General features: G+C 48.9%; 1 protein-coding gene across 1 annotated transcript in view; it reads left to right on the top strand.

The window, feature by feature from the left end:
* The first annotated feature begins 23,295 nt into the window (after window positions 1-23,295).
* Window positions 23,296-23,523, top strand: part of HIP1 (huntingtin interacting protein 1) — a 44,898-nt gene continuing 44,670 nt past the window's right edge. The window contains exon 1 of the mRNA XM_067309537.1: window positions 23,296-23,364. Within this exon, the coding sequence (XP_067165638.1) occupies window positions 23,347-23,364 (18 nt within the window). The 5' untranslated portion in view covers window positions 23,296-23,346. The remainder of the gene's footprint in view (window positions 23,365-23,523) is intronic.

Raw genomic sequence — 23,523 nt, 5'->3', positions numbered from 1 at the left:
TACAAGTCTGACGCCCATGGAGAGGCTTTGTGTAAATTGTCTGCAGTCATGGTAGATGTAGAACCACGAGGATGGGCTCAGCCTTACTGTTTGCTCAGGGTGCAGGCATAGTGTGTGCTCCTAGCTGTCCTTTCATAGCATATCTGGTGGAGGTGACTACATCCCAGGCCCCATGTTCCAGAAGCATCTTCAGGTCCAGCAAAGATGTGATTCTAAATAGTCTCAGTCCCTGCCGCAGTTTGGAGATGGGCCTTTTCTCTAACTGGATCTTGGAGCCTGTGCCTTCCCATGGCACATGGCACACTTTTGCTGAACCCTTTCGTGTCTTGCCTTCTGCCAGACATGTTGGCTAAGCATTTGGACTAATGCACTGCATTCTCTGGTCCTGCTCAAAGCAAATATCACCAGCATGGTGGCTAGAGAAGCAACGCTTTTTTCTCAGCAGTTACTGAGAAATCATTTCGCTCTGTTAGTGAGATTACCAGCCTTTTTTCATGACTTGGTCATGAAATTCTGATTGTCAATTTGACTCAAATTGTCAGGTCAGGCCTTCTTTGAGTCTTGAAGTGAAAAAGACTCTTTGTTTCCTTGTTTTTGAGCAAACTAACAAAAATCTATTAAGCATGGTTTCTGCTTGAAGATCTGATTACAGAAGTTGTGGTTACTTTATTCTAGGAGTTCCTTAATTTTATGTTCTATTTTTACATCATCTGATTGGCAGCCAGCTTTATGTGATTACAATAAAACCAAATTTAACTGCATCAGTCTGTGCTCTTAATGGACTGGCCAGACTGTGTGTGGTTATCTGTCCGTCTGTAGCAAACGCCTCATAAAAGGCTATTGGTTTCTAGTTTTCTCTTCTTTGGTGTCTCTCTCGAAGTACAGCTTTCACTGCCGGGCTCCTGCTCTGCAGGTGGTTGCTCTGTAGTATGGGTGCAGCAGCCCCTCAGAGCCGGGGCTGCAGGACAGGCGGCAAAGAGCTCTCTTTTTCCAGCACCTGGTATTGGCAGCCATTGAGTCCTCTGCAGCAGAAGATGGCACATTAAATATTTACCATACAGAAAAGAGGCAAGTTGCAGCAAACAAAGGGACCCGTTGGGAAAGCAGGCTTCTCTCATCAGGGCCAGGCTAGAGACTTTCTATTTATTGTTAACATTTGTTTCTTTTTTTCTATGCAAGCAGCTTAGCGCTCTCTAGAGAGTGTATGGCACTGCTTTTTATTTTAATTAGCAGATGCTGGCTGGAAAATAGTGTTTTCCAGTCATTGTGTTCTCATGAAAGTGAACAAGAATATGGGGTTTCATAAGCCTGAATAATGCTGCAAGGTGCTTAGAACAGGACATTAGGGACAAGCCGCTACTTGACACCAGGAATTGTCATTCTCCCTCCTGACAGTCCAGAAAAGACGTGATGTGGTGAGAGCATTGAAATTAAATACTGTGGTGTAAAAAAGCTTTTGCTTACCATATTGTCTTCCTCACCAACCCAATATCCACTGCTCTTTCCCGGTGATATAGGTCCTGAGATTAGAGGTCCCACTAAGCAGCACTCCACCTTCATCTGACATCTCAGCTACTGAGTTCGGGAAGGAGGTTTGTTGGTTCATAGCTAGCACCTCTGTGGTAAACCACTGTAGGAAATAGTTGAAGAGCAATTTGCATACTCTTCAAAAAGTGAGATATGGCCCTTGGTTTCCTGCTGTGTCACCAGTGAGGTTTGTTGTTGGTCCAAGTTTGGACTAAATGCAATCCCTGCAATCCAATAAATTAAAAAACAAATAATGCCATGCTGAAACACTGATAATTACTTCTAAATCCCAGTGACCTTGTCACTAGGCCTTGCTAGTGCTGGCCCATACCCTTGTTGGTCCATGGACATCATGGTTACCCTTTTCATCCTGGGCCATAATTTATATGTATGCTAGGCATATTGTCTTTAGCCATTTCTTTCTTGTAGCCATTCAATCCACCAGTACAGTCTTCAAAATTGACCACAACATACTCCAGCTCCTAGTAAAACAAAGATTTTTTGAGGTTTTAAGATAATGCTGAAGTGGAGGGAAAGGAAGTCTTTAACTTCTTTTCTGTTGCCTGGGAAAATTTCTCCTGGTAGGGTCACTCCTAGTTCATTTACGTGGTAGAGATCCCATGTTTTCCCAGCAAGAAATTTTCTGTTTACTTCACAAATGGGAATGAAACGTTCCTACAGAGTTAGAAAGATTTGACTGCTTTTGTGGAGGTAAATACTTGCCTGGAAAGGGCAAAGGTACATATTTCTGAGTTTTCCGACATTTCTGGTGTAATTCTGTTATCTGTAACTTGCATGGCTAGTAATATCCAGCTGGAAAGCAGGGGATCTGGTGCCAGATGAGGTTTTTAACCCCTTCAGAAATCAGCTTCTGGATGCTCACAGCTTTTTCAGTTACTGCTCGGTGTCTGCCTGTCCTTACCTAAGTAAGGCTGGCAAGGATGTGGCTCTGTTGTGGAGCAGTGACAACTCCACAACTCCCCTCGGGTTGTCCCCAGCATGCAGGTGGCAAAGGGCTGACACAGGCTAGGTCAGTAAGGCCTCTCTTCAAGGAAAGAGGCCCCATTTTTGATTCACATAGCTGGCCATAGCTTTATGTTGACTCACCCACACTGGGAAGTGAAGTGTTGCCTTTTGGTGTGGCCTCATTCCTTCCATGAGGTCCCAGAGGGAGGCTTCGTACTCTGGGTTTGCGAATGGTAATGTCAACCCTGGATGCTGGCAGCATATTGAGTATGCACTGGGCTGTGCATGCTTCCCAAACACGCTGTCATTGCTCTGGGAACTGAGACGTAGGTTTGGGGTAACAGCTCGGCTGCTCCTCAGGGTGTTACATGCAGTATATCATAAAGCCAGACTTTTGCCATTCATCATACAGGAGGGACGTGAGGGGCAGTGGAATAACCTGGAAGACCACACAGACAATCTTGTGAGGATCCAAGGCTCTTGTCTCACCGTCATCAGCTCCAGCTCAGACAGTGCTCAGCTTTGCAAGTGCCCAGCCAAGGCTGGGGTATAATGAGTGCAAACTGGCAGGAGCTTAATCTGGATAAGACAAAGGTAATGCTAATGGCTTGGGGATGAGGCAGAGGATGGGAAGGTGGGATTCATCCTGTAGTTATTAGGGAGGCTTGTCTAATCTTTCTGCAGGAGGCACACTGTGTGGGAAGCACTGTGGGCTCTTTGTCCTGGCGTCAGTCACCAGAGCAGCTTTTTTGTTAGATCTTCTCTCCAGCTTTGCAGCCTCTTCACATGGCACTCTGACCTTGCCTTGCTCTGATCTGTGTTTTTGTGACCCCTTTGGGATTCATTCAGCGCCAAGTGAGCAGGTATCGCTCTGAGCAGTGCTGTTATGCAGTTCATCGCAGTTGACTGTTGAGGTAGCAGAGCTACTGGTGCTCCTAGGTGAAACCCAAAAGATTTGGCACTCAGCAGTCTGAGGGATGTGCCCCTCAGCTCTCCCTCCTCATGCGCACTTAAAAAGGTGATGTTAGCTGAGGACCTGGGTTAAATAAGACCTGTTCCTGGATTCATTTACCCTGGGATTTCTGGTGAGATATTCTTGGCCTTGACTTGTGGATACACCTCCCCTTCAGCCCCAGCAGAGCTCGCACTGCCTGGTCTTAGTGTGCGCTCTCCTCTTGTTTGTGTTCCCAGTTATTGCAGTACCACTTGGGCTCTTTTTATAGCTCAAAAAGAAGTGCCTTGCATTACTGAGTCATCTGGGAGGCCAAATACACAGGGGAGGAGTCGCAGCTAGAAATAGGGATAGTCTTTGCTTATGCATTCCAATTTTATTTTTTTAACCAAGATGTCCAAGTTTGAAAAGACTACAAATGCCAAGCTAGGAAAAACGTCTTGTATTCCAGTTGGACTGTATCTTCTTACTTCTTTATTTTATTCCTAGTATACTCAAACTGACTGTGGGCTTACGCCTTCTGTCAGGTGTTAGGAGATTTCTTCCCTACTTCATTCTGACTTCAGTCACCCAGCAAGAGATGGGGTTGTCTAACGTGGGGTTTGGGGAGTCTTCGTGAGAGAGTCCTCTGTGACTGGCTGAGCTCCAGCAGTAAATGCTTCTGCTGTGTGTCCTTTCCCTGGAGCTATGTCTGGCTTTCTAAGAGCGTGAATTCTCTCATCCATGCCTTTATTTTCAGTAACCTCCAGAATCTAAGAATTTGCTGAAACCTAAGTTCTTCCTTTTGAAGAGCCTGACATTTCAGATCTCCTTGGTCACAAAGGAAACATCAAAAATGTCAGTGCAGCTGTTTGCTCTCAGAAGAGATGAGATGCTTCCATTTGCCCTAGGATGCCTATGGCTCTGAACCTAACTCAACCATGCAGGTGGTGGTATTTTATATTTTAGTGCTGGCTAATTTAGCAGAAGAGCTCTGTGTATGTGGCATCGTTGTTGACTGAAGCTGCATAGATTGTGATAACGTCTTGGGGAGGAGGGACAGATATTTGCTACAAGCTGCCAAGTTGGAGAACTAGGAGTTCAAACAAAATGGCAAGTGATTTCAGTTCCTGCTCACTGGGCTTGGAAGTGAAACTTCTTCTATGCAGCATTCATGAATAAACCAGAGTAAAAAGGAGAGAAGAATTTGTTTGTCAAAATCTGCGGTTTTCATACTCTCAAAATGATTTCTGACTGTGGTCAGGTGCATGGGGTTTTGGCTAAATGAAATTTCAGAGCTAACTTTGCAAAGCCAGGGAAGAAGTGTTCACTCAGGGCATTCCTGCCCCATTCCCTTTCTCTGCCCAAAGCGTTTGATGCACATTTCTCGCCTGTTTGCGGCGTCTCAGACCCCTGGGGCATAGGGTGTCCCAGGAGGGCCTGTTCTTCTGTCTCACAGAAGAGATGTATAATTATGTATATCCTATATAGACTTTGCAGTTAAGTCCATTATACTTAAATACTGTGTCTGTGCATGCCATGGCTGCATCCTGGGAACAGGGTGGGAAGTAGGTATCATGGGCATGGGTCCTCCTAGGACCCTGCTGTGAAGTGGATGCCTGAGAGATCTGTTGAGTGCTTGTGAGCCGAGTGTGCTGGACGAGTGCTCCGAGTTGGGCTAGCTGCCTCACCCAGCAGCAGTGGGTCGTATAGGTCTGCTCCACTTCTGTTGCTGTGGTTTTGTTAAAGATGCCTACAGTGGCACCCCAACTGATTTCTCTTTTTCTTTGCCAGGAAAATGCATCTCAGGCCAAATCTGAACCAATTCTTTCTTTTAATTAGCCATCACATGAAGATGGCAATTAGCCAGACTGTACATTACATCGCCTTTATTTTATGATTTTAGTCCGCCTTCTTCCCTTTCTGCTGGGATTGCTAGCTACAGGAACAATTATTCTCTATTTATCCAGCTGCTCTTTACATCGGCAGACCAAAAAAGTGATTTTTCCACATTGCAGAAATGTTAAAAATTAACAGCTACTATCTGATATTTGGAAGGGATGAAGTTGCCAAGTTTGTTTCTAGTGATAGTAAGTGAATTCTGGATATCTGATCTTTGTACCTCCAAATGAGTGTTTCTCCCTAGATGATCAAGACAAGCAATGTGTTTATTGCTTGATGAAATATCCAGTCTCCTGTGAGCGGCATGTATAGGAATGGCTATAGCTTATTGTTTTTATCCTAGGAATTTCCATCTTTTCCAGTTCAGCTAGGTATTAAAGACTGGTGCTCAGCATCTTACGCCTAACTACTGTGGACTGACCGCAGAGTTTCTGGAACTGCAAACTATCAGCACATTTGAAGGTTAAACTTAAGGTAGCTATGCCTGGGAGATCCAACACCAAATGTCTCCATCACATTAACTCTAAAATATGTAACTCACACCCATAAGAAATTAAAACCTGCAAATGGTTTTAAAAAAAAATTGTGCAATTGGGAGAAATTTGTCTAAGACAGCAGCATCAATATAGTAGAGTAGGTAGAAGAGTTCTGCAAATTCTCAGCTGTATATACAGGAGGTTTTCTGTCTTTCTGTCCCTCGCCAGGGAGCACTTGGGGATGGTGCAGGGGACTGTTGGCCCTTTGGCCCCAGTAGCTTGTCTGTGTTCAGGGCTTTTCAGGGTTGTTGCTGATTATATGAACCAGCCGATTTTGAGCGCAATCTTGTTTATTTATCCAAAACTGTACATAACATCCTGGTTCCCTGAACACAGTAGGAACAGGCAGCAGGCAATTTTTCTCCATGGAAGCACTCAGGTCTGTTTTCCCACAATCTTTGTGCCTGCAGCTCTTACAGCTAACCATGTAGCCTTAACTGGAAAAGTCTGATCACTGCTGCTTCTGTGGCTGCGAGGCTGGCTGACATCCACTGGCTTTCACTGGACCTCTTGTCACCAAGTCATGCTGATCAGCCATGTCACCTTTTGGCGGAGCATGTTCTTGGCATAAGGATGCCCAACGTGGTAGGGCCTCGCTGCAGCCCCACGGCAGGGACTTCCATGTGCTGGGCTGGCTCTGCATTGTGGCCTCCAAGCATTTGACAACTTGCTGCCGAACTGCTTAAAAAAAATTTACTTGTTTGGTTTCAAGTCCTTTTGAGAATTGCAGGGCTTCACTGCACTGGCTGCACCTCTTATTGCCATCTCCAGGGCTTTAGCTCAGAGAAATGCGGAAGAGGACAAATGCCCAAATGGGCATGTCAGTTAGGAGAGCAAAATCAAGGCTCTGAAAGTGGCTTGTTTGCTACTGCTAGAGCTGTATCGCAATATAGGATGATTGACAGTTTTGGAAAGAGGTGCTTGCTTACATTTCATTTCGAGGTCAGCTGTTGATACATAGCCAGAAGCATATTTTCTGTCTCCCTGAACTGATACCTAATCTTTTTGGTGTCCTGTGTATTGTGCTCCTCTGACAGGGGCACATGACCTGTGTCGGATGCATAGGAGGTTGTCAGCAGTATGCAATAGTATCATGCATACTGAAGATGCCATGATTTGCTTTTGAAAGCTGAGATTTCTCTCTTGGATTAGACTGTCTGATATCCTGCATGGAGAGACTCTTGTTCCCTCTGCGTCCCCCTTAACTCTCTCTATGTCCCGTGGCAGGGCAGGGCAGATGCATCTCCAGTGTATGCAGAGCCCTTGAGCGACCCTGCCTGGTGGTCGTGGACGGGGTTAGGGTAGTGCCACTGTGCCCCAGCAGGGCTACAACCAAGGTGGGCTGTCCCCACCTCCTGTACCCTGGGGAGAAGCACTGCTTCCTCCCAAACTCCATCTGCTGCTGTCCTGCCGCCGGGCTGGATCTGCCGAGGTTGCTATTCCTGCGTCACAGAGCCAAGGAGCGGGGTGGAGGGTGCAAGCCCCCAAACCTCCTCCTGAGGCTTGCTGCTGTGACCTTCTCCCCGCCAGCGTCGGGCTGCCCAGCGGGAGAGCCTTGGGCTGCCGATAGCTCCCGCCACTGGATCGTCGCCCTTGCGGCTGCTGGAGAGGCTCCCGGCTGGAGCTGCTTCTCGATCTTTGTCTGCGTGAAGTCTAAGTGCCTCTAATCCATTTTCCACATCCTGCTGGATGGCACAGACGTGTTTTCCACGCCCGGAGCAGGGTTTTCATTTTCTGCTCCTCTCCAGCAGCGGCCTGGGAGCTGGTAGGAGCGTTACAGTGTATCCCTTTGTTCCCGGGCTGGGTAAATAAAATGGATCGCTAGTACAAGTTCCAGGCCAGCAATGTTTATTTACTTTAGAAAAAGAAAAATGAGTAAAACTAATATTTAGATCTCAGGAAGGGACTTTGTAGCCTTTTGCACAGAATCGAGCCTGTGATTCCCCAGTCCATAAGCAATAAAACATGTGAAACAAAGTTTCCTTTATATGTTGGGATTTTTCCACCTCAGTTGTTTGCTCAAATTACCTCATACTCCACCCTGGATCCTCTGTGGCGATCCCTTCTCTGGCACCAACATGCCTCTGATGTGCTTTTCTGACTTTTAGTAAACAAACAAGCACATCCTGTCCAGTGAACACACATGATGCCAAATAATTCTGTTTACAGCCGGACAGACTACAGCTCTGCTCTGGAAAGTCACTCACCTCCATACGTTCAGCTTCACCTGAGCTGAGCGTCTCCTGAAACGTGGCAGCAAGAGAGGAGAGGGGGTATCGAACGTGAAGAGCATGGCCCAGTGGTACTTTTAAAAGAGCACAAGGAACGCTTGCACTTACGCACCAGAGTGGGACTGTTGTCCCTTAAGCTGTTTTTTTCTGCAATTATGTATCTGCCAGAATATATTCCTTTTTCTTCCTCTGTCCCCTGGAGAGTCTCTGCTCCTTTGCATGGAGAATGGGCATCAGGAGAGAAGCCTGCATAGCTTAAGTGTATTATTGAAAGGAAAAATTATGTTAAAAAGGATGAGAGTGCCTTGAATATAAAGCCTGGGAAACAATTTGGGGAGAGCACAGGGTGCTCGCCATAACGGAGCAAGGCCGATCAGGCCAGTGTTGTCTCTGGGTCCCCCATGAGGGGAGGATCAATGCATTAGCTTCGAGGCAGCTCTCTTCTGAAGATGCGTTTCATTTCTCTAGCTGCTCTCTTAGCACGCAGAGCGTCCCTTTGCCGAACTGTGGAGCTGAATTTCTTATGAGCTGTTGGCTTCTCCAAAACGTTCATTCCCCCCAACCCCTCCAGCTGCCGTTTCCAACTAGCAGCTCTTTCGAAGTGTTGGATCGTGAGGTCTGGCAGCAGAGGGGTTTGGAGAAGCAATGCCATGTGCTCAGACCACTGTACGCTGGGAAGCTCTGGATGGCCTTGGGAAGGAGGATGAGGCCACCTTGATGTTGCTGCACTGTTAGCTGAGCTGTATGAATTATGCATCACACGCTGCCGGGCTCTTTGGTTACAACTGGCAGCAGCACATAGCACACATCCAAAAAGCTTGGTAGCCTTAGAGGAGTGCAAGGAGAGGACTCTGGGCCTGGGGTTTGAGGACTGCAGGGGAGACACAGAGCTGGGTCCCAATTCAGTGGAGCCTCCTGCTGTGCCATGCACTAATTACTTAACCTCTCTGCAAAGTGGGAGCCTGGTTTCTGAAATCCCGGGGCATCACAGGATACCCATCCTGCTGCACAGTGTGACAGAGCTCGGTCCCAGTGAAGTGCGCTACAGACCTCTGTGGCCTTTGGGCTTAGGTTCTATGCAAGCACCAAATAGTATTTATTAATTATTAATGCCACTTCTTCCCAACAGAAGAGATTTGGACTCTGGCGGTGAGTTATTTCCTTGCTGAGAGAGAAAAGAGTGGGTACAGACACCGGATGTTATTTCCCAGTAACTATTTATTTACAGTATGCACGTAATTCCTGTTTTTGTTTAAGCAGGAATGGATATTAAAAAGCAAAACGGCACCACTCACAGAGTGGAAAAGAGCGGTCATGTTCAATCCTTCACCACATTTCCAGATTGCTCTGAGCCTCCGGGGCTCTCCTGGGAGTGTTAGTGATTTTTAAAGAGTGGACTTGCAGGACGTAAAGCACTCCTGGCTACCCAGATCACCCACTCTGAGCCATCTCTTCCCACGCTGGGACATCCTCAAGGCACTTTTCTGTCTCTTAATACCTGCCGATTCTTCCATTCACAAAAGGCAACGAGAGGACTATTTTCTAATTGCTTGTGCTGTGCATTTGACCCCTCCTTCTGCATAGGCAGACCCACTCTTAATCAGCTGGGATAACTAATTGTAATTGTGTTTTTTTCACACAGCAACAAGGGAAAAAAGAGAGTGTCATACCAAAAGAAAACCACAGTTGGAAGAATAGCAGAATGTTAGGTACTCGGGTAGTGGGAAAGCACTGAAAGCTATTTTTAACTAGCATTTTGAAATCAATTAGATTTGTTTGCCATTTTCCCTTTGAACTGAAATAGGCATATTGATCACATTGGCTCTCACTGGCTGAGTAGTTTAATCTTTCTTCCCGCTCAGATTTTTCCTTCCGGAGAGTTAGAGCACTTTGCTCTAGCTGCATTTCTGCCTCACCTTCTAGCTGATGATTGCCCAGCATTTTCCAAACCTTCAGTTGGCTTTTGCAGCCTCTAATGAGGGAGGTGAGTCTTCATGTCTCTTTTGGAGGTGGAGAGGCTGAAGCACAAAGATTAAAATATCCCCATGCACACAGCTGTTTGGTGGCTGAGCTGAAGACAGAGCCAAGATCTGACTCTTTTTTTTGTTCCCAGACCATTAATCTATGCTCTTTTTTTCTGTATCCAATCTGCAATGTCTTCCTCTAGCCATCCACAGTCCAGAGGCTTGAAGATGTCTTCTAGATCTTCAGAGATCAGAAGCTGCACTGCTGGGAAGCAGCTTTCTTGGAGATACAGAAACGGAAAGAGGTCTCCGTGGCTGAATTAGTGAGTGTAAGAGCTGAAAAATGGCCTGGTATACCAAAGAAAGTGGAAAAACTTTACGGAGCAAACTCAGAGAAGGAGGCAATGTTGTTATGAGCAATCTTTAAACACTGTGATCAGGTCTGTTAGTGAAACCAAGGGCCCTGCATGTTGATGCAGGCAGTGAATCCTGCTGCTCATATTGGTTTAGATGCTCTGGATTGTGGAACAGTTTTGAAATAGCAAAGTGGATCCGGCAGTCTCTCTCTGAGCAATCCCCAGGTCTGCCAGAAGCGTTACCAGCACTTCATTCTGGCTGGAAGTGCCGCTATTGGCATTGCACGGGTTCCTCTGAAACTGCGGGAAATGAGCTGCTTTTTTATACCCCTTTCGTGATAAGTACTGGATTCCAGTGTGCAGAGTCATAGCACTTCACACTGACACGCTGTCCTATCTAGAGGTTTGGTTTCTCCTTTTTCTCTCTCACCTTAACTCCATGCTATGCAAAGTAGGTCTATCTGATCTGAGCCATCTAGTCCAGTTAAATATGAATATTCTTAGAACAGGAAACTTTCCTGGGGCTGTAAATATGTTGCCTATTTCCTATAAATACTTTTGCCTTTGTCCATTAGTTAGAAACAAGCCTAGTGTCTGAAGTCCTCCCTGTTCCTCTAGCACTGCTTTCCAAATTGTAGGCATTGCCTGGCACAGCGTCTGAGCCATGCAGCCTTCGGCCCTTGGCTCTCCACTGTTGGGTGGAGCACCTTCTCGAGCAGCAGTGAAAACAGTCCCTGCAGCTTTTCCCAATCAGACCAGTTGCATCAGGTGGTTACATTTCAGATGAGTCTATTTGTTACTCAGTTGTTATGCAGATGTGACAAATCTGTTAACATTTACATGGATTCTTGTAGGTGCTGGGAGCTGTGTGTGTCTGCCAGACTGGAAATCTGTTGTGAGCATCAACTCAGCCACCTTCTCTCCTGTTTTTTTGGTTCTGTATTGAAATAATGCTCAGGAGATGGTGGGAGAAATTCCTGTGCTGTGCCTAGAGCAGAAGGTCTTTCAGGTTGTGATTGTGTGTTCAGCTGAAGCACTGTGCCCAAAGCAAGGGTTGCAACCTGGTCTTCAAGTCTTAACTGAAGGGACCAGCAGAAAGAAGTAGATAATCAAAATGATTCCTCTGATGGGCCAATTTGAAGGTCACCTATGAGGGAGGTTCGTGAGGTGGAGAGGGATGGCTCAGCCTGGAGCTGAGGTCTAGACCCATGAATATTTTTGCATAAAAGCTGTGAGGAAAGTGATGCAGAGAGATGAATGCCCAGATTGGATTTTGTTGGGATGAGGATGGTTCCTGTGTTTGGCCCTTGCTTGAGAGCAGCGTGTGCTCAAAGAGGAGGGGGTTACGCTGCAGGGGAGTCAGGGGGCTGGTGCTGATCCCGATGGCCCCCAGCCGCAGGGCTCCAAGGTGCCTGGGAAGGAACAATAGAGAAAGCAGAGAGTGCACCAGAGGCCAAAGGCAATGCAGAGCTGCCAGCTCACGTGAGTGAGGGACGGTGGCAGAGCCATGCAGCAGCCAGTGACTGCTCAGATTAGGGAGCTTTCCCAGGGTCTTCACATCCTCAGTCTGTTTGCTGCGCGGAGGCACCTTGGCAGGTTCGTGGAAGTAACCCAGCCTTTGCCACGGGACGTGTGAAGAACAGCTATTAGTTTGCAAGGGATCAAGAACCTGCCATTTATAATCTATAACTCTTGTCTGTGACGGTGAGGGACACCTGAGCTGCTCCCTGAATGCATATTAAAGCTACTCCTTTTTGGCATTCCTCCATCTCCAGCCTCGCGCACTCTTCAGTCACCAGGCTTACTTCACATGAAGTCTTCGGCAAGTCACCTTCCTCTCCCTGTAAATGAAGCAGGTGCATCTGAGGCAGAATTTAAGGACTTTAAAAGGAAATTTATAGGAGCCATGTTTTATCGACTGTTTCCTGAATAATTTATGGCAATGATCCAATTATGGAGGGATTGCAAAGTGGAGAAGCGAGGACGAAGTAGGAGCCATTGATTTCTGGATATGAGCATTTATCCAAGTAAACCTCTGGGGTTTGTAAGGAAGCGGGTGGTCGAGGAGTCACTCAACTGATGTCAGCCTCAGAAATAATGCATGGTGCAGCAAAGAAGGGCCATAGCACTGCGGTGCTGCCAGATTTGCAGAGCTGCCTGATGAGGGCAGCAAAAATTAGAGTGATGAGCACAGTGCTGATGTTGTGCTGGCATATTTTTGAACTTTGCTAACACGTATGTCCCTCTCAGGGTGTTTTGCTTGTCTTGATAGTGTCAGCCTTATGCTTACAAGAAGGAAGCAAATAACTAAACCAGTGTATTGTGCAGAACAGGCTGTATTTGTAGAAAGGAAGAGTGTGAGCCTCTGCTAGAGCTGAGAAGGGATTCCAGGTTACCTACACGTATGGATGGGGACACAGGGAACCCAGGAGACATCTGCAAGTCATAAGCAAGTGGTCACGTACACATTAGCTGAGGTAAAGTGTGCAGTTTTATATCCCTCTGCCATAATTCAGTTACACCCATTTGTTATTGTTGCTACTGAATGCCCTGCTTTTGGCTCAAGCACTTAAATTGTTACCTTCCCCATTTATCTTTTATATCGCTTCATAACTCAAGCCTGGCAGAGCTGGGAGGGCTCTAAGTGAAAGCTGTAGGGGCAGCATAAAAGTAACGTCAGGCTGAGATGATTTCAGATGTTAGCACGGGGTGCAACTGGAAAGGAAGAAAAAACTGCCCGTGAGGTAGCTCTGAACGGGTAGGATGTTGCAGCGGCTTGGAAACTGGTGTCCATTTTCTTGTCTTTGGGGTTGGGTGACGGTGACCAGCACTGGTTATCTGCCAAGTTGTGTGCTTTCCTCTAAGTAGGCACCCACTTTCTCTCATATAGCTACGTGCATCCAAAGCATTTCAGATTGTGTTTCTGCAAAACAGCGTGCTCCTGGTTTGTTTTGGAGTCAGTGGGACCGGGCCAGTCATTTGGGCGCTGCTCCTTGCAACTCACTGCTTTGCCCCAGGTGGGGAGCAGGAGTCTCTTTTGCTCTGAGCCTGCAGATTTGGAGGGGAAGATCTGCCTGTCTCCTTGCAACCATAGCAGGACTGTTGGGGGAACAAGTGGGAAGGATGATGTTTATTTTTCCTATCTCCTTCCTACTTGCATTTTTAATACAGGTGCCTTTGCAGAGTTGCTGCCAAGAGTTCCTGCTAACCTTGAATTGGCCCCATTTGCAGCTGCCGCCTGAGTGATTTTACATGAAGCTCGTGCGGTAGCTGTAATAAGAGCGGGTATAGATTGAACAAGGAGCTAAAAATAACAAAGGATCAATAATTGTAGCACAAAGTGTGGCTGTATTACTTATTTTAAAAAAAGAAAAAAAATCTGTATATTGACAGCCCAACAAGGCAGCTTCCTGTAAGGCTGCAGTAATAATGTGGTTGGGCTCCCTGCCCGTTCTGCACGGTGTTGGGAGGGGGTGCCCAAGCCTGGAGCAGTTACTGCTCTCAAGGGCTGAGAGCGGAGGGGTAGAAGCTCCTTGCTGCTTTGCTTTTGCCCATCAGTCACCTGAGTATTCTCAGGTTTTTGCAAACCCAGAGCGCTTGATTTATCTTCTGCTTTGGGAGATCTGGAAGGGCCACATTCCTCGACTTTCACCAACAAACCTTGCTAGTCTGAACAGCAAGGTTAGGAGCACCTTGAGAGCAGCGTAGAGCTGGAGGGGAAACACCACTACTGTTGCGGGGCCCAGCTGGCCCTTGCACAGCCGCAGCTGTCCACGCAGGCTGGGGCTCGGGACCTTTCTTCAGAGCACACATGCCACCACCACTGCCGAAATAACCCCATTTAGCGGGAGGCTGCGCTGCCTGGTCCTGCCCCGTGCTGCCCGTCCTGTGCACGCACAAGTGTCCGTGCAGCCAGCTAGACCTAGACCTGTGCCCACTTAAAACTGACTTCTTTTTTCCCCCTCTGTTTCACATGCACTGCAATGGTAACATTAAAAAGATTTTAGAATTGTTTTGAGCTTATTCCTAAGTTCTGCTCTGAATAGGATATTTTCCTAAATCAAGATTTGCAATGGTATTTGGATACTAGTAGTCCAGTGAGATTTTCAGAAATGTTGTGGCACCCAAAGTGCTTCACCACATCTAGTGCAGATTTGTTTTTGGAAAGCAGCCGATCCACCAGGATTGTAAAGATTTCATGAATATTTTTTTATATTGCCAATCTTAATAGGTGTAGGGTTTCACGAAGCATGTTCATTGCTGGATCACTTCAGGAAGCCTGAAGATCAGAGTAGCACCTCAGTGTGAGATGAGCCTGAAATGGTTGTACTGCGGTGCAAGCCCATCGTTCGGAGAAGAGATGCCTGCTGACCTCCAGCAGATCCCTTGAAATGCTCTGTTCCCACATCTACCCCATGCAAGGATCCCATACAGGAGAATAAGTGCTCACCCAGTAAGTTTATGAGCAGTTGAATTTATGCGTGTAGGCAGTCTGCTGAGTGCTTGTCTGCAGGACAAGTGTCTCTTACTGGAGGATTTGAAAGGGTGGAAGAATTTGTGTCCAATATTAATATTTGAAGTTCCTCTGTGTTAAGATGATCTAATCTCCCAAATCAGTTTAAAAAAAAAAATTGCCACAAACACCAAACACTCAACATTAGTTGAGTTTTTCCTCTAAATCACAATATTACAAATATACCCAGGTGGCTGGCTTTTCACTTCCTTCTCCTGAAATACCAAGTTCAGCCAATGCTTTTTGCACAGCCAGAGGTGACCACCAGGCTCCATGGACTGGGAATTAAATCTAGCATAATAAATACTTTGATGGTACATCCTCCCCAACCCACACTACTGTAAATGCAGAGCGAGTGACTGCCACCCCTTTGACTCAGGAGATATGCTTAAAATAGCTGAAGCCTGGAAAATACAAAGCAAATGGTGTTATATATACTCAGTAGTTGTCCACTGAACCTGCTGTTCTACTTTATATATCGTTCTGGAGCACGCAGGGTTTTCAGGGAGAGGACTTCATGCGACATCCAACTTGTGGATTTACAGCAGTTACGTGCCTCAGGGCTGCACACAGCTCCTGATACGACCCAGCGGGAATGAGGAGGGCAGTCATGCCAGGAAGCGTTTCCACGAAGCAGCTGGGAGTGGTGGTGCTCTACCACGTCCCCCGTGACGGTCATGGCTGCTCTGGAAAGGCTGGGCCGAGCTCTGCACAGCACCTATTTCCAGAGGGGTCTCCCACTGACAGCTTTGGACAGGGCGAGTTGGTGTTTGTCATCTGGGAGTCCAAGTCAGGCCTTGTCACACACTTCAGAAAACACCATTTCATCTTTTTCCAGTAATTTTAAGAGCTCTGAAAAACCATTTCTGGATCCTGGATTCCCAGTCTCTGAAAGGTGCTGTAGCAGGTTATCATGCCAGTATCTTGTGGGGTAGGATCTCAGGGCCTGCAGATCAGTCCAGGACAGCAGGAGTTGAAATTTTGTCCTAATCCTGAGCAAAGAGAGATGCTTTGGGAAGATTGGTTTAAACGACTCACACACTCTGATGCATCTGGAAGTAATTGCATCCCCTGAGGAAAAATAATTTAAGTGACTACTCACAATGAGGCTATGACATTTGCTGTCCTTGCACACAGAAGCAACCTGAAGTGTAAATACGGCTTCAAGCCCATGTAAGCCCAGGTGAATATGAGTGAGCTTTGGGCAAGGGCAGATCCCCCTCATGCTGATGGCAGGGACAGAGGAGGGATTTCATCCAGATTCAAAAGGGATGAAGAATCACATGGAAAATACTGCAATGGATGCACCATGAATCCATGGGATGTTCTCGTTTTGAAAGCACTACTCCATTTTTGTTCTCTTCTCTCCAGGAAGACTTGAGAAATATAGAAAGATCAAGAGGGAGCAACAGATATTATTAGTCATCAAGGAGGGAGGAGGCTGCAAGGGAAGAGGGTTTTAAAAGGCTTCAGGGTATTTTTAGACCTGGGAAAATGAACAGTGGGAAAGAAGAGAGACAGGAGAACTTTTAGAAAGACATAAATGGTTCCTGTAGCAAAGTGGACATGGCTTTCCACTTCATCTTATCTTGGAGCATGAGCTTAGATGGAGATTCACTCAGAAAAAAAAAGCAAGAAATGTAAAGCCAATTAAATAAAGTGACTTCTAGATCATCACTTGACTAACCTTGTCAAACTGGCTGCAATGACAAAAGGTCACATTTGCCAAGACCTTTATACCTAGTTCCCTTTATTTTGGTGGGAATTGGCCCCCTCATCCATCCTGGTCTGAACCACACATATCATTTGAGCAGTTTGCAGGATAATAGCTGGGCTGCATCCGGAAAATGGCAGGGCTGAGGATTTTTCCATGATATTGTAAAGGATCTCTGAGCTCAACAGAGGGATTTGCAGCCCAGCACAAGAGGGGGTTAAACACAGCCAAGGGAGGGGTTCTCCACTTTCCCCTGGCTCACTGGGGAAGGTGGAGAAGGGGGGGTCTGCTGCCATGACAGAGCCCTTGTGCTTGCGCGTTTGTTGTCACATCTCTTGTACGTGGCTTTTGGAAACCCAAGTGTGTTGCCCCATCCCTACAGTGACGGGAGTGGGAATTACGAAGCACCGTACGGCAGGAGGACCAGGGAGACCACTTCAGCTGGAGGGAGAGCAGATGTGCGGAGAAGACAGCAGCTGGTTGGGGCTGCTGGGAGGGAGGAGAGGCTGGTGGCTGTTCCCGGCAGCCTGGAGCTGCCTCGCAGTGTGGGAGCCAAGGCAGCATCTGGAGGGATGGGTCCCCCCAAATTTCTCTGGGGAAGCAGTGATGTCTTTGCTTTCCTTATTCACTGTGGTGGAAGGTCACAACTTGCCTGCCTGTCCCCACCAAGGGCATGTGACAGCTCCCAGAGCAGTGGCATGGACCAGGTTGGGGGAGGCAGGGTTCCCTGCCTCTCCAGCCTGGCAAAGGCACGCTGAAGCCAGTCCCTTTTGCCTTCTCCACCTTTGATGCCCAGACATTTTTCATTGGTCAAAGCATCACCTCCAGGTCGTTTCTCTCTGGTGCCCATCCAGTGCTCCCCTTCCCACCTGCAACTGTGTTCGTTTGCAAGACCATTTGCTGGGTCCTAACTAGAATATGTCAGCCCTGAAAGGGAGATGGCGAGGATTTTTAGGGCTGGTCCTACTGAAGCACTTCCTAAATTGCTGGAAAGGGAGGCTGTTCTGGAAAGGAAGGTTTCAATAGCCTTGGAATAAAGTGTGTTGGCTTGCATGTACACCTGCAATGTGGAGGATAACTGGGGCACTCTATATATAACCCACACCCCGCCTTCTGCTGCAGTGGCCCTGGCTGGGTTGCCAGCAGCGGGATTGAGCCTAATGGAGCTAAGCGCAGAGGCTGCTAAAAGCATAAGTGCTGCTCTCCGAGGCCGTAGCAGGCTCATCAATTTATCTGTACCTGGGCACTAATGGAGGAGGGGGAGAGGCACAGTGAACGGCTGCAAGGTTACGCGCTTGCTTCTGCTGGTAAAGCTTTGCCCCGACGTCCCCCTGCTGTCACCCAGGGCTGTGTGTGCGCACGCATGTGCATGTGTGTGTGCATGCACATGGGTGTGCAAACTGCCAGAGATTTAGAGCAAGTTCACTTATCCTTGCACAGCCTTAGGTGGATCTGTGTGGTGCCTCAGGCTAGCGAGTTAAGTATAAAATTGCTTTGTATGCATAGTGCTTCAAGGAACCTATGCTGAAAGCCTGGCTGATGCTGCTAAAACTGCAAAAAAAAGCAGCAGATTTGTGCCTCAGCACTTCAGCGCCTTTATGGGAGACCCTGAGAATAACCATCCTCTGCTACAGCAAGCTGTAGGGCTGTGAGCGCTGGGGGGAGGCAGCAGCAGGCTCTGACCCAGGACGAGGTGGTGCCCCATGCTGCTGGCCGCTTGCTCCCCCCATGCCCCCGCTGTGCGAGCGCAAATGCTTCTTTGCGGCTGTGTGGCGAACCGCATCGGGGAACTCCTTTGGGTTTAGCCTGGCCCAGCAAAAAAGAAAAAAATTAGTTTTGCCTTGGGTTAGTTCTCCAAAATGTTACCTCAGATGGTTGCGCGAGCGCCTGCCCCAGCCCAAGGGGAAAGACAGGTGGGGAAGTGGTTCTACTTTTGCCAGCAGTAGTGATGGTTTACAACAGCTTAACCAGCTGGTGAAAATGCAGTGTTAGAGCATCACATGCACAGGGCTTTCTAAACATTTTGCAGACATATTTTCTTTATTTTCTTCAGGTCAGCAGGGGAAAAGGCCTGAAATGCAGCCCTCTGTGCGCTCAGTGGCAGGTTGGCTCTCCGCACGGTTTGGCCTCTTGGGTTCCTTGCTCCTCCTTTGTATTTGCTCCTCTTGGCTGCTCTGGTGGGAGGTGTGAATTTTAGAAAAAGGCACCATAAAAAGGGAGAGTGCCCAGTGCAGAGGGATCCTGAGCTCTCTCTGGTGCTCATCCTCCCATTTCCCCCAGGACAGTCCAGTGCTGGCCATGCGCCTGCTTCCCCGGGCGAGAGGTACAGTGTTTCATGATGTATTCTTCAGTCTAATTTGTCCTTGCGGTTCTCATTGATCTTCTGGTTCCTTCTGAGCCCCTTGCTTGGTCATGCACACTGCCCTCCTGCTCTTGCTCTCGATTTAATTTTTTTGCTTTGGGAGTGGAGCTTTGTTTATCTTTGAGAAACTTGGTTTTCTCTTTGTTCTGGGGACCCTTCCTAAATTGCCTTTGAATTTAGACTTTTCTGTAGCTTCCTTGGCTCTTATTTTTGCCCTTTAGCCTAAGAGCTTTCTAAGACCCCTCCTTGCTGTGAAGTTGTATGGACTTTAATCTCTCCAGCTCTTTCCTTTGAGTGTTTTCTAATAGCCTTCACAGTCTCTTTTCTTTGTTATCACCCAGTGGTTCAGATGAGGGGAAACGCACAACAGCTGTGGCCAGGGTGCACAAGCCCAACACTTGAATGTCCTGGCTTTTGACCAGCTTTTCAGGGCCTTCAGACTCTGGCTCTTTACCTTGCCATTGGCTTTGTGGTAGCGCTGTGTTGTTGGTATGATCTGGGAAGAGATTTCATGACCGATAGGTGCTCAGTTCTTTGAGTTCCTGGAAACAAGAGGGAGGCAAGGATCAAATTCAGCTGGTCTCCCTAAATAGTCTTGGGAACTAGAACTTCTACAATGGCAATAATCTTGTAGGATCCAAAGCAAAGAGCCTTCAGTCAGGCTTTGGGTTTTATCTCAAGCACATTAGAGGGAAGTCCACCCATGAGGACAGACTTTATCCCCTCCCTCTGGGTGCAATTTCCCACTCTCAGTGCGTCCCTTTGCATCCGTCACTGGAATCAGCCTCCAGAAATGCGGTTTTCCTTCCTCCCATTCCACCAGCTAGCACAGTCTGAAGGACCCTTTGCTGCGCTCCAGACCTGCACAGCACAAGGAGGTGCCTGGGAAGTGCTTTGCCTTCAGAGCACTTGCGGAGGGGTAAAATCTCTGTCCAGGACTGTCTCCTCCTCAGATCTGATGCCTTGCATTGCTGATGGAGCAGAAGCTTGGCAGATGCTCAGCCAGGTGCATGCTGGGCTCCAGATTTTAGCTCCGGGCTGGCAGCAGCGCGGAGTGGCCACTGCTGTGCCCAGGCACTGCAGGGGGATGCCTGGCGCCTGCTGGGGGCATCCTGCTCCTGGATCCATATCTTCCTTCTTCTCTCTGTACTGACTGTAAGGACAGATGAGCTGTTTGGCTCAGGAGGGAACTTGTGGGAAACCTTTATTTTGAAAAAGAAGGGTTAATGTTAACAAGCTGACTTAATTTGTTATGAAATGCTTTATGATAACTGCCCTGTTGGAGGGCACTGTGGGATTAAAGAGGGATCTCTGGAGCACAAAGCCTGCGTGTAAGGTCATCAGCGGGAGATAAAACACGGGGAGTCTGCAGTGTGGGGGGAACAGCTTGTATCCTCTGTGGATGCACACAGAAGGGGACGTGTACAAGGGTTTTGATGGTATTACAGGGCATTGCCAGTAAGTAAGACTAAAGAGTGGATCCTGTAACTTATTTTTAAAGGTACATATTTCTTATATAGGTTACACAGTAGGAAAATTCACATCCATCCTACATGTGTCCTGGGGTGGTGGGGGATTGGGTTTTGTTCCAAATTATTTGCACACATTCTCTTTGTTTTCAGGTGTGCCTTGCAGGGCGTGCTCTTTGCATACATGCCTTAAGGTCTCTGTGCATGCAAATGAGGCATTAAAACCTTGCAAGGAAGTGCTAATTGCAGAGCTGTGGCCTCTTGGAGCTTCCCAGCTGCAAAAGCTGCAGGCAGGGTGCTCTGGAAAGCATGGGCTGCATTCCCAGGAGGAGAGTGTGCTACGTGATGGGACCTGGGACAGAAAGTCAAGCAGTGTTTGTGGCATCCAGTTTGGAGCAATACTAAACCCAGCTGATATTGAATTAATTCTTTCTAGCGTTTTAGGCAAGATGCACAGTCCCATTAGCCAAGGAGGAACACTGGAGGGTGGAGGGGAGGGGGGGGGATCCTGTGTTACACACTGCAGGGCTGAGCAGGGAGGACCAGGCCTCACATCTTTCATGCCAGAAGCTTTTAGAGGAAAGGAGCCATAGTGTTCCCACCTATGGAGCAGCTTTCCTGTATCCTGAGAGTTTACTCCAGCCAACAGGTGCCAGTTATTACTTTGTAAAACATGCTGCAGTGGTAAGCAGTGGGCTGAGATTGTCCCTAAAGGTTGTGATCACCTTGCAGGTTTGTGGATATCTTTAGGACTTCCTCTGCATGAGCTTGGACTAGTTCCCAGCAGATTTCTGATGACATCAATTTTCAGAAGAGTATTTGCTTTAAAATAGGACTGTGCACATAGTACAGCAAAGCAGCCAGATGGGTCACAGCATTTGTGACTGAATCAAATGGCAAAGGATGCCATTCAGTCTTCAGCTATAGAGTAGATAAAAGTTACCGAGATTTACTTATGGGGCATAATAGGTAGGCCTCTTCCTGGCTAGAAATTGCTCAGCTAGATGCTTTTTTCAAGACTAAAGCTGTCTGCAGGTTGAGGACAATGTTTGCATAGCAGAAAGATGCATTGTGGCTAAGGTGTAAAAATTTAGCTCTGTTTGCAATCAGACTGTACTGGACGGGACTGGATGGGAGGTCCAGCAAAAGCTGAAGAAAAATGACGGCCTTTTGTGTAACACTGTTAGTGCAACCCACCTGAGTTAAGTAAGCCATACAGACTGTGCAATTCTCCCATGGAGTTCTCGCCAAAACTTGCTTTTTGCAGAAGAGACCCTCACAGAGCTCAGTTAGCTGTCCGCTGGTTGCAAAAGGAGGTATCCCGGCGGGGTCAGGAAGCGTGGACAGAGCAGAGCTGGATCTTTGATGAGCAGTGTCTGCGGCAGCGCACACATCGCCTGCGCCCAGTGCGCGTGCTCTTCCCGGGCTTACACCATGTGTGCGCTGCGGCATTTGGGAATACTGGCCATCTCTCCCAGGCCCGCTGTGCTTTTAAGGAAGAGATGCATATTTGCATGCTGTTCCCCTTGGGTCCCCGCAGTGTGTGTGGGGCATGGGATCCTGTTATCTTATTAAGAAGGGTAATTTACAGACCATCGCTTAGTAAGTGGCTGAGCTGAGACTAGACTGTAATAATCCAGGGGAATTATTATGTTAGTCCAGGCTAGCACCACAAGAGCATTTTTTTCTTAGGGCTCTGAAGTTTCTCTTCTGCCTTCTGCAGAGGGTAAGCTGCATTTGATTGTTGGGATGCTTTTACTCCCACCTACTTTGGGTCTGTTTTTAGGGCATTTGAAGAATAACAGACTCATTTGGCTCTGTGTTGTGCCTTGCATCCGAAAAACATTGGTGGTAGCTGGGCCAAACTAAGATACTTATCTGCTATTGCATTCCCTCCTGTCTGCCTGTCCCATGGCTGGTGGGAGGAGGTATTTATTCCCTGGTTTGAGCGCTGGGGAAGGGCTAGGCGGCTGGTCAGTGCGTTGTGCCTGCAACCTGAAGGTAGACTCGTTCACTGTGCCAGTCTAAGTGCTTTTTGGTTGCAACCGAGCGGACCCGTATCCAAAGGAGGCTGTGTGCAAGCCGCCGGCAAAACCATCAGGTGGACGTTGCCCTCCAGCGCCCGGGGAGCAGCGAATCGGTGCAGGAGATGGGGCCGAGCCAGGTGCCGCCGGGCCTTTTCTCCTGCCTCCCCGAGCACTTGTTGCTGCTCCGAAGACACTTGCCGGGGCGCCGGGGCTGGGGGAGCCGCCGCGCCGGGCGCCGCGGGGCCGCGCGCGCCGCCGCCCCCCCTCGCCCCGCGCCCGCGCGCGCCGCCGCCGCGCTCGCGCGCTCCCCGCAGCTGCGGGGCCGGAGCGCCGCTCGGCTGGAGCAGCTCTTTTGTTATTCAAAGCACAGCAGCGGCAGCCAGGCTCCGGCCGTCCCATCCTCCTCCTCCTCCTCCTCCTCCTCCTCCTCCTCCTCCTCCTCATCTCGCGGCTCGGCCCGCTGCGCCCCGGCGGCCGGCTCGTTGCTGCCTGCCTCGCTGGAGGGGCTGTGCCGCCCCCCGTGGGGGCGCGCCTGGGTGCGCGGGGGGTGCGCGCGTCTGCGCGCGCTGTCTCCCCCTTCACCCCGCCTTTGCTTGCAGCAGAACCTTCCAGCTCGCTTCTGCCTCGCCAGGCGCCCGCAGCCGCCGGCCTGGCCCCGCCGCTCGGGGCTCCGCCGGCCCCGGCGCTTCCAGCCCAGCGGCGCACGCTGCCTCGCGGGGCCGCCGCCATGGGAGCCGCCGCGCCGCGTTAACGCGCCGCGCCTCGGAGCGGCTCCGTCTGCTCGCCGCGCTGCGGGCTCTGCCGGCCGGCGGCTCGGCTCGGCGCGGCTCGGAGCGGCGGCCGCGGCCATGGAGGTGGGCAAGATGGTAAGTGCGCGGCGGCGGCGCCGGGCCGGAGCGCCGCAGCAGCATCCCCCGGCGGCGCCGGGGCCGCGGCGCCCCCCTGCCCCGGGGCCGCGGCTCGCTGGGGCCGGCGGCGGCCGCGCCCTGCGCCGGGAGCCCGGGCTGCGGCCGGGCGCTGCGAGC

Source organism: Apteryx mantelli, chromosome 22 (assembly GCF_036417845.1).
Source record: "Apteryx mantelli isolate bAptMan1 chromosome 22, bAptMan1.hap1, whole genome shotgun sequence".
NCBI lineage: Eukaryota > Metazoa > Chordata > Aves > Apterygiformes > Apterygidae > Apteryx > Apteryx mantelli.
Note: the sequence above shows the minus strand (reverse complement) of the source record. Positions and strands in the feature narration are given on the sequence as shown.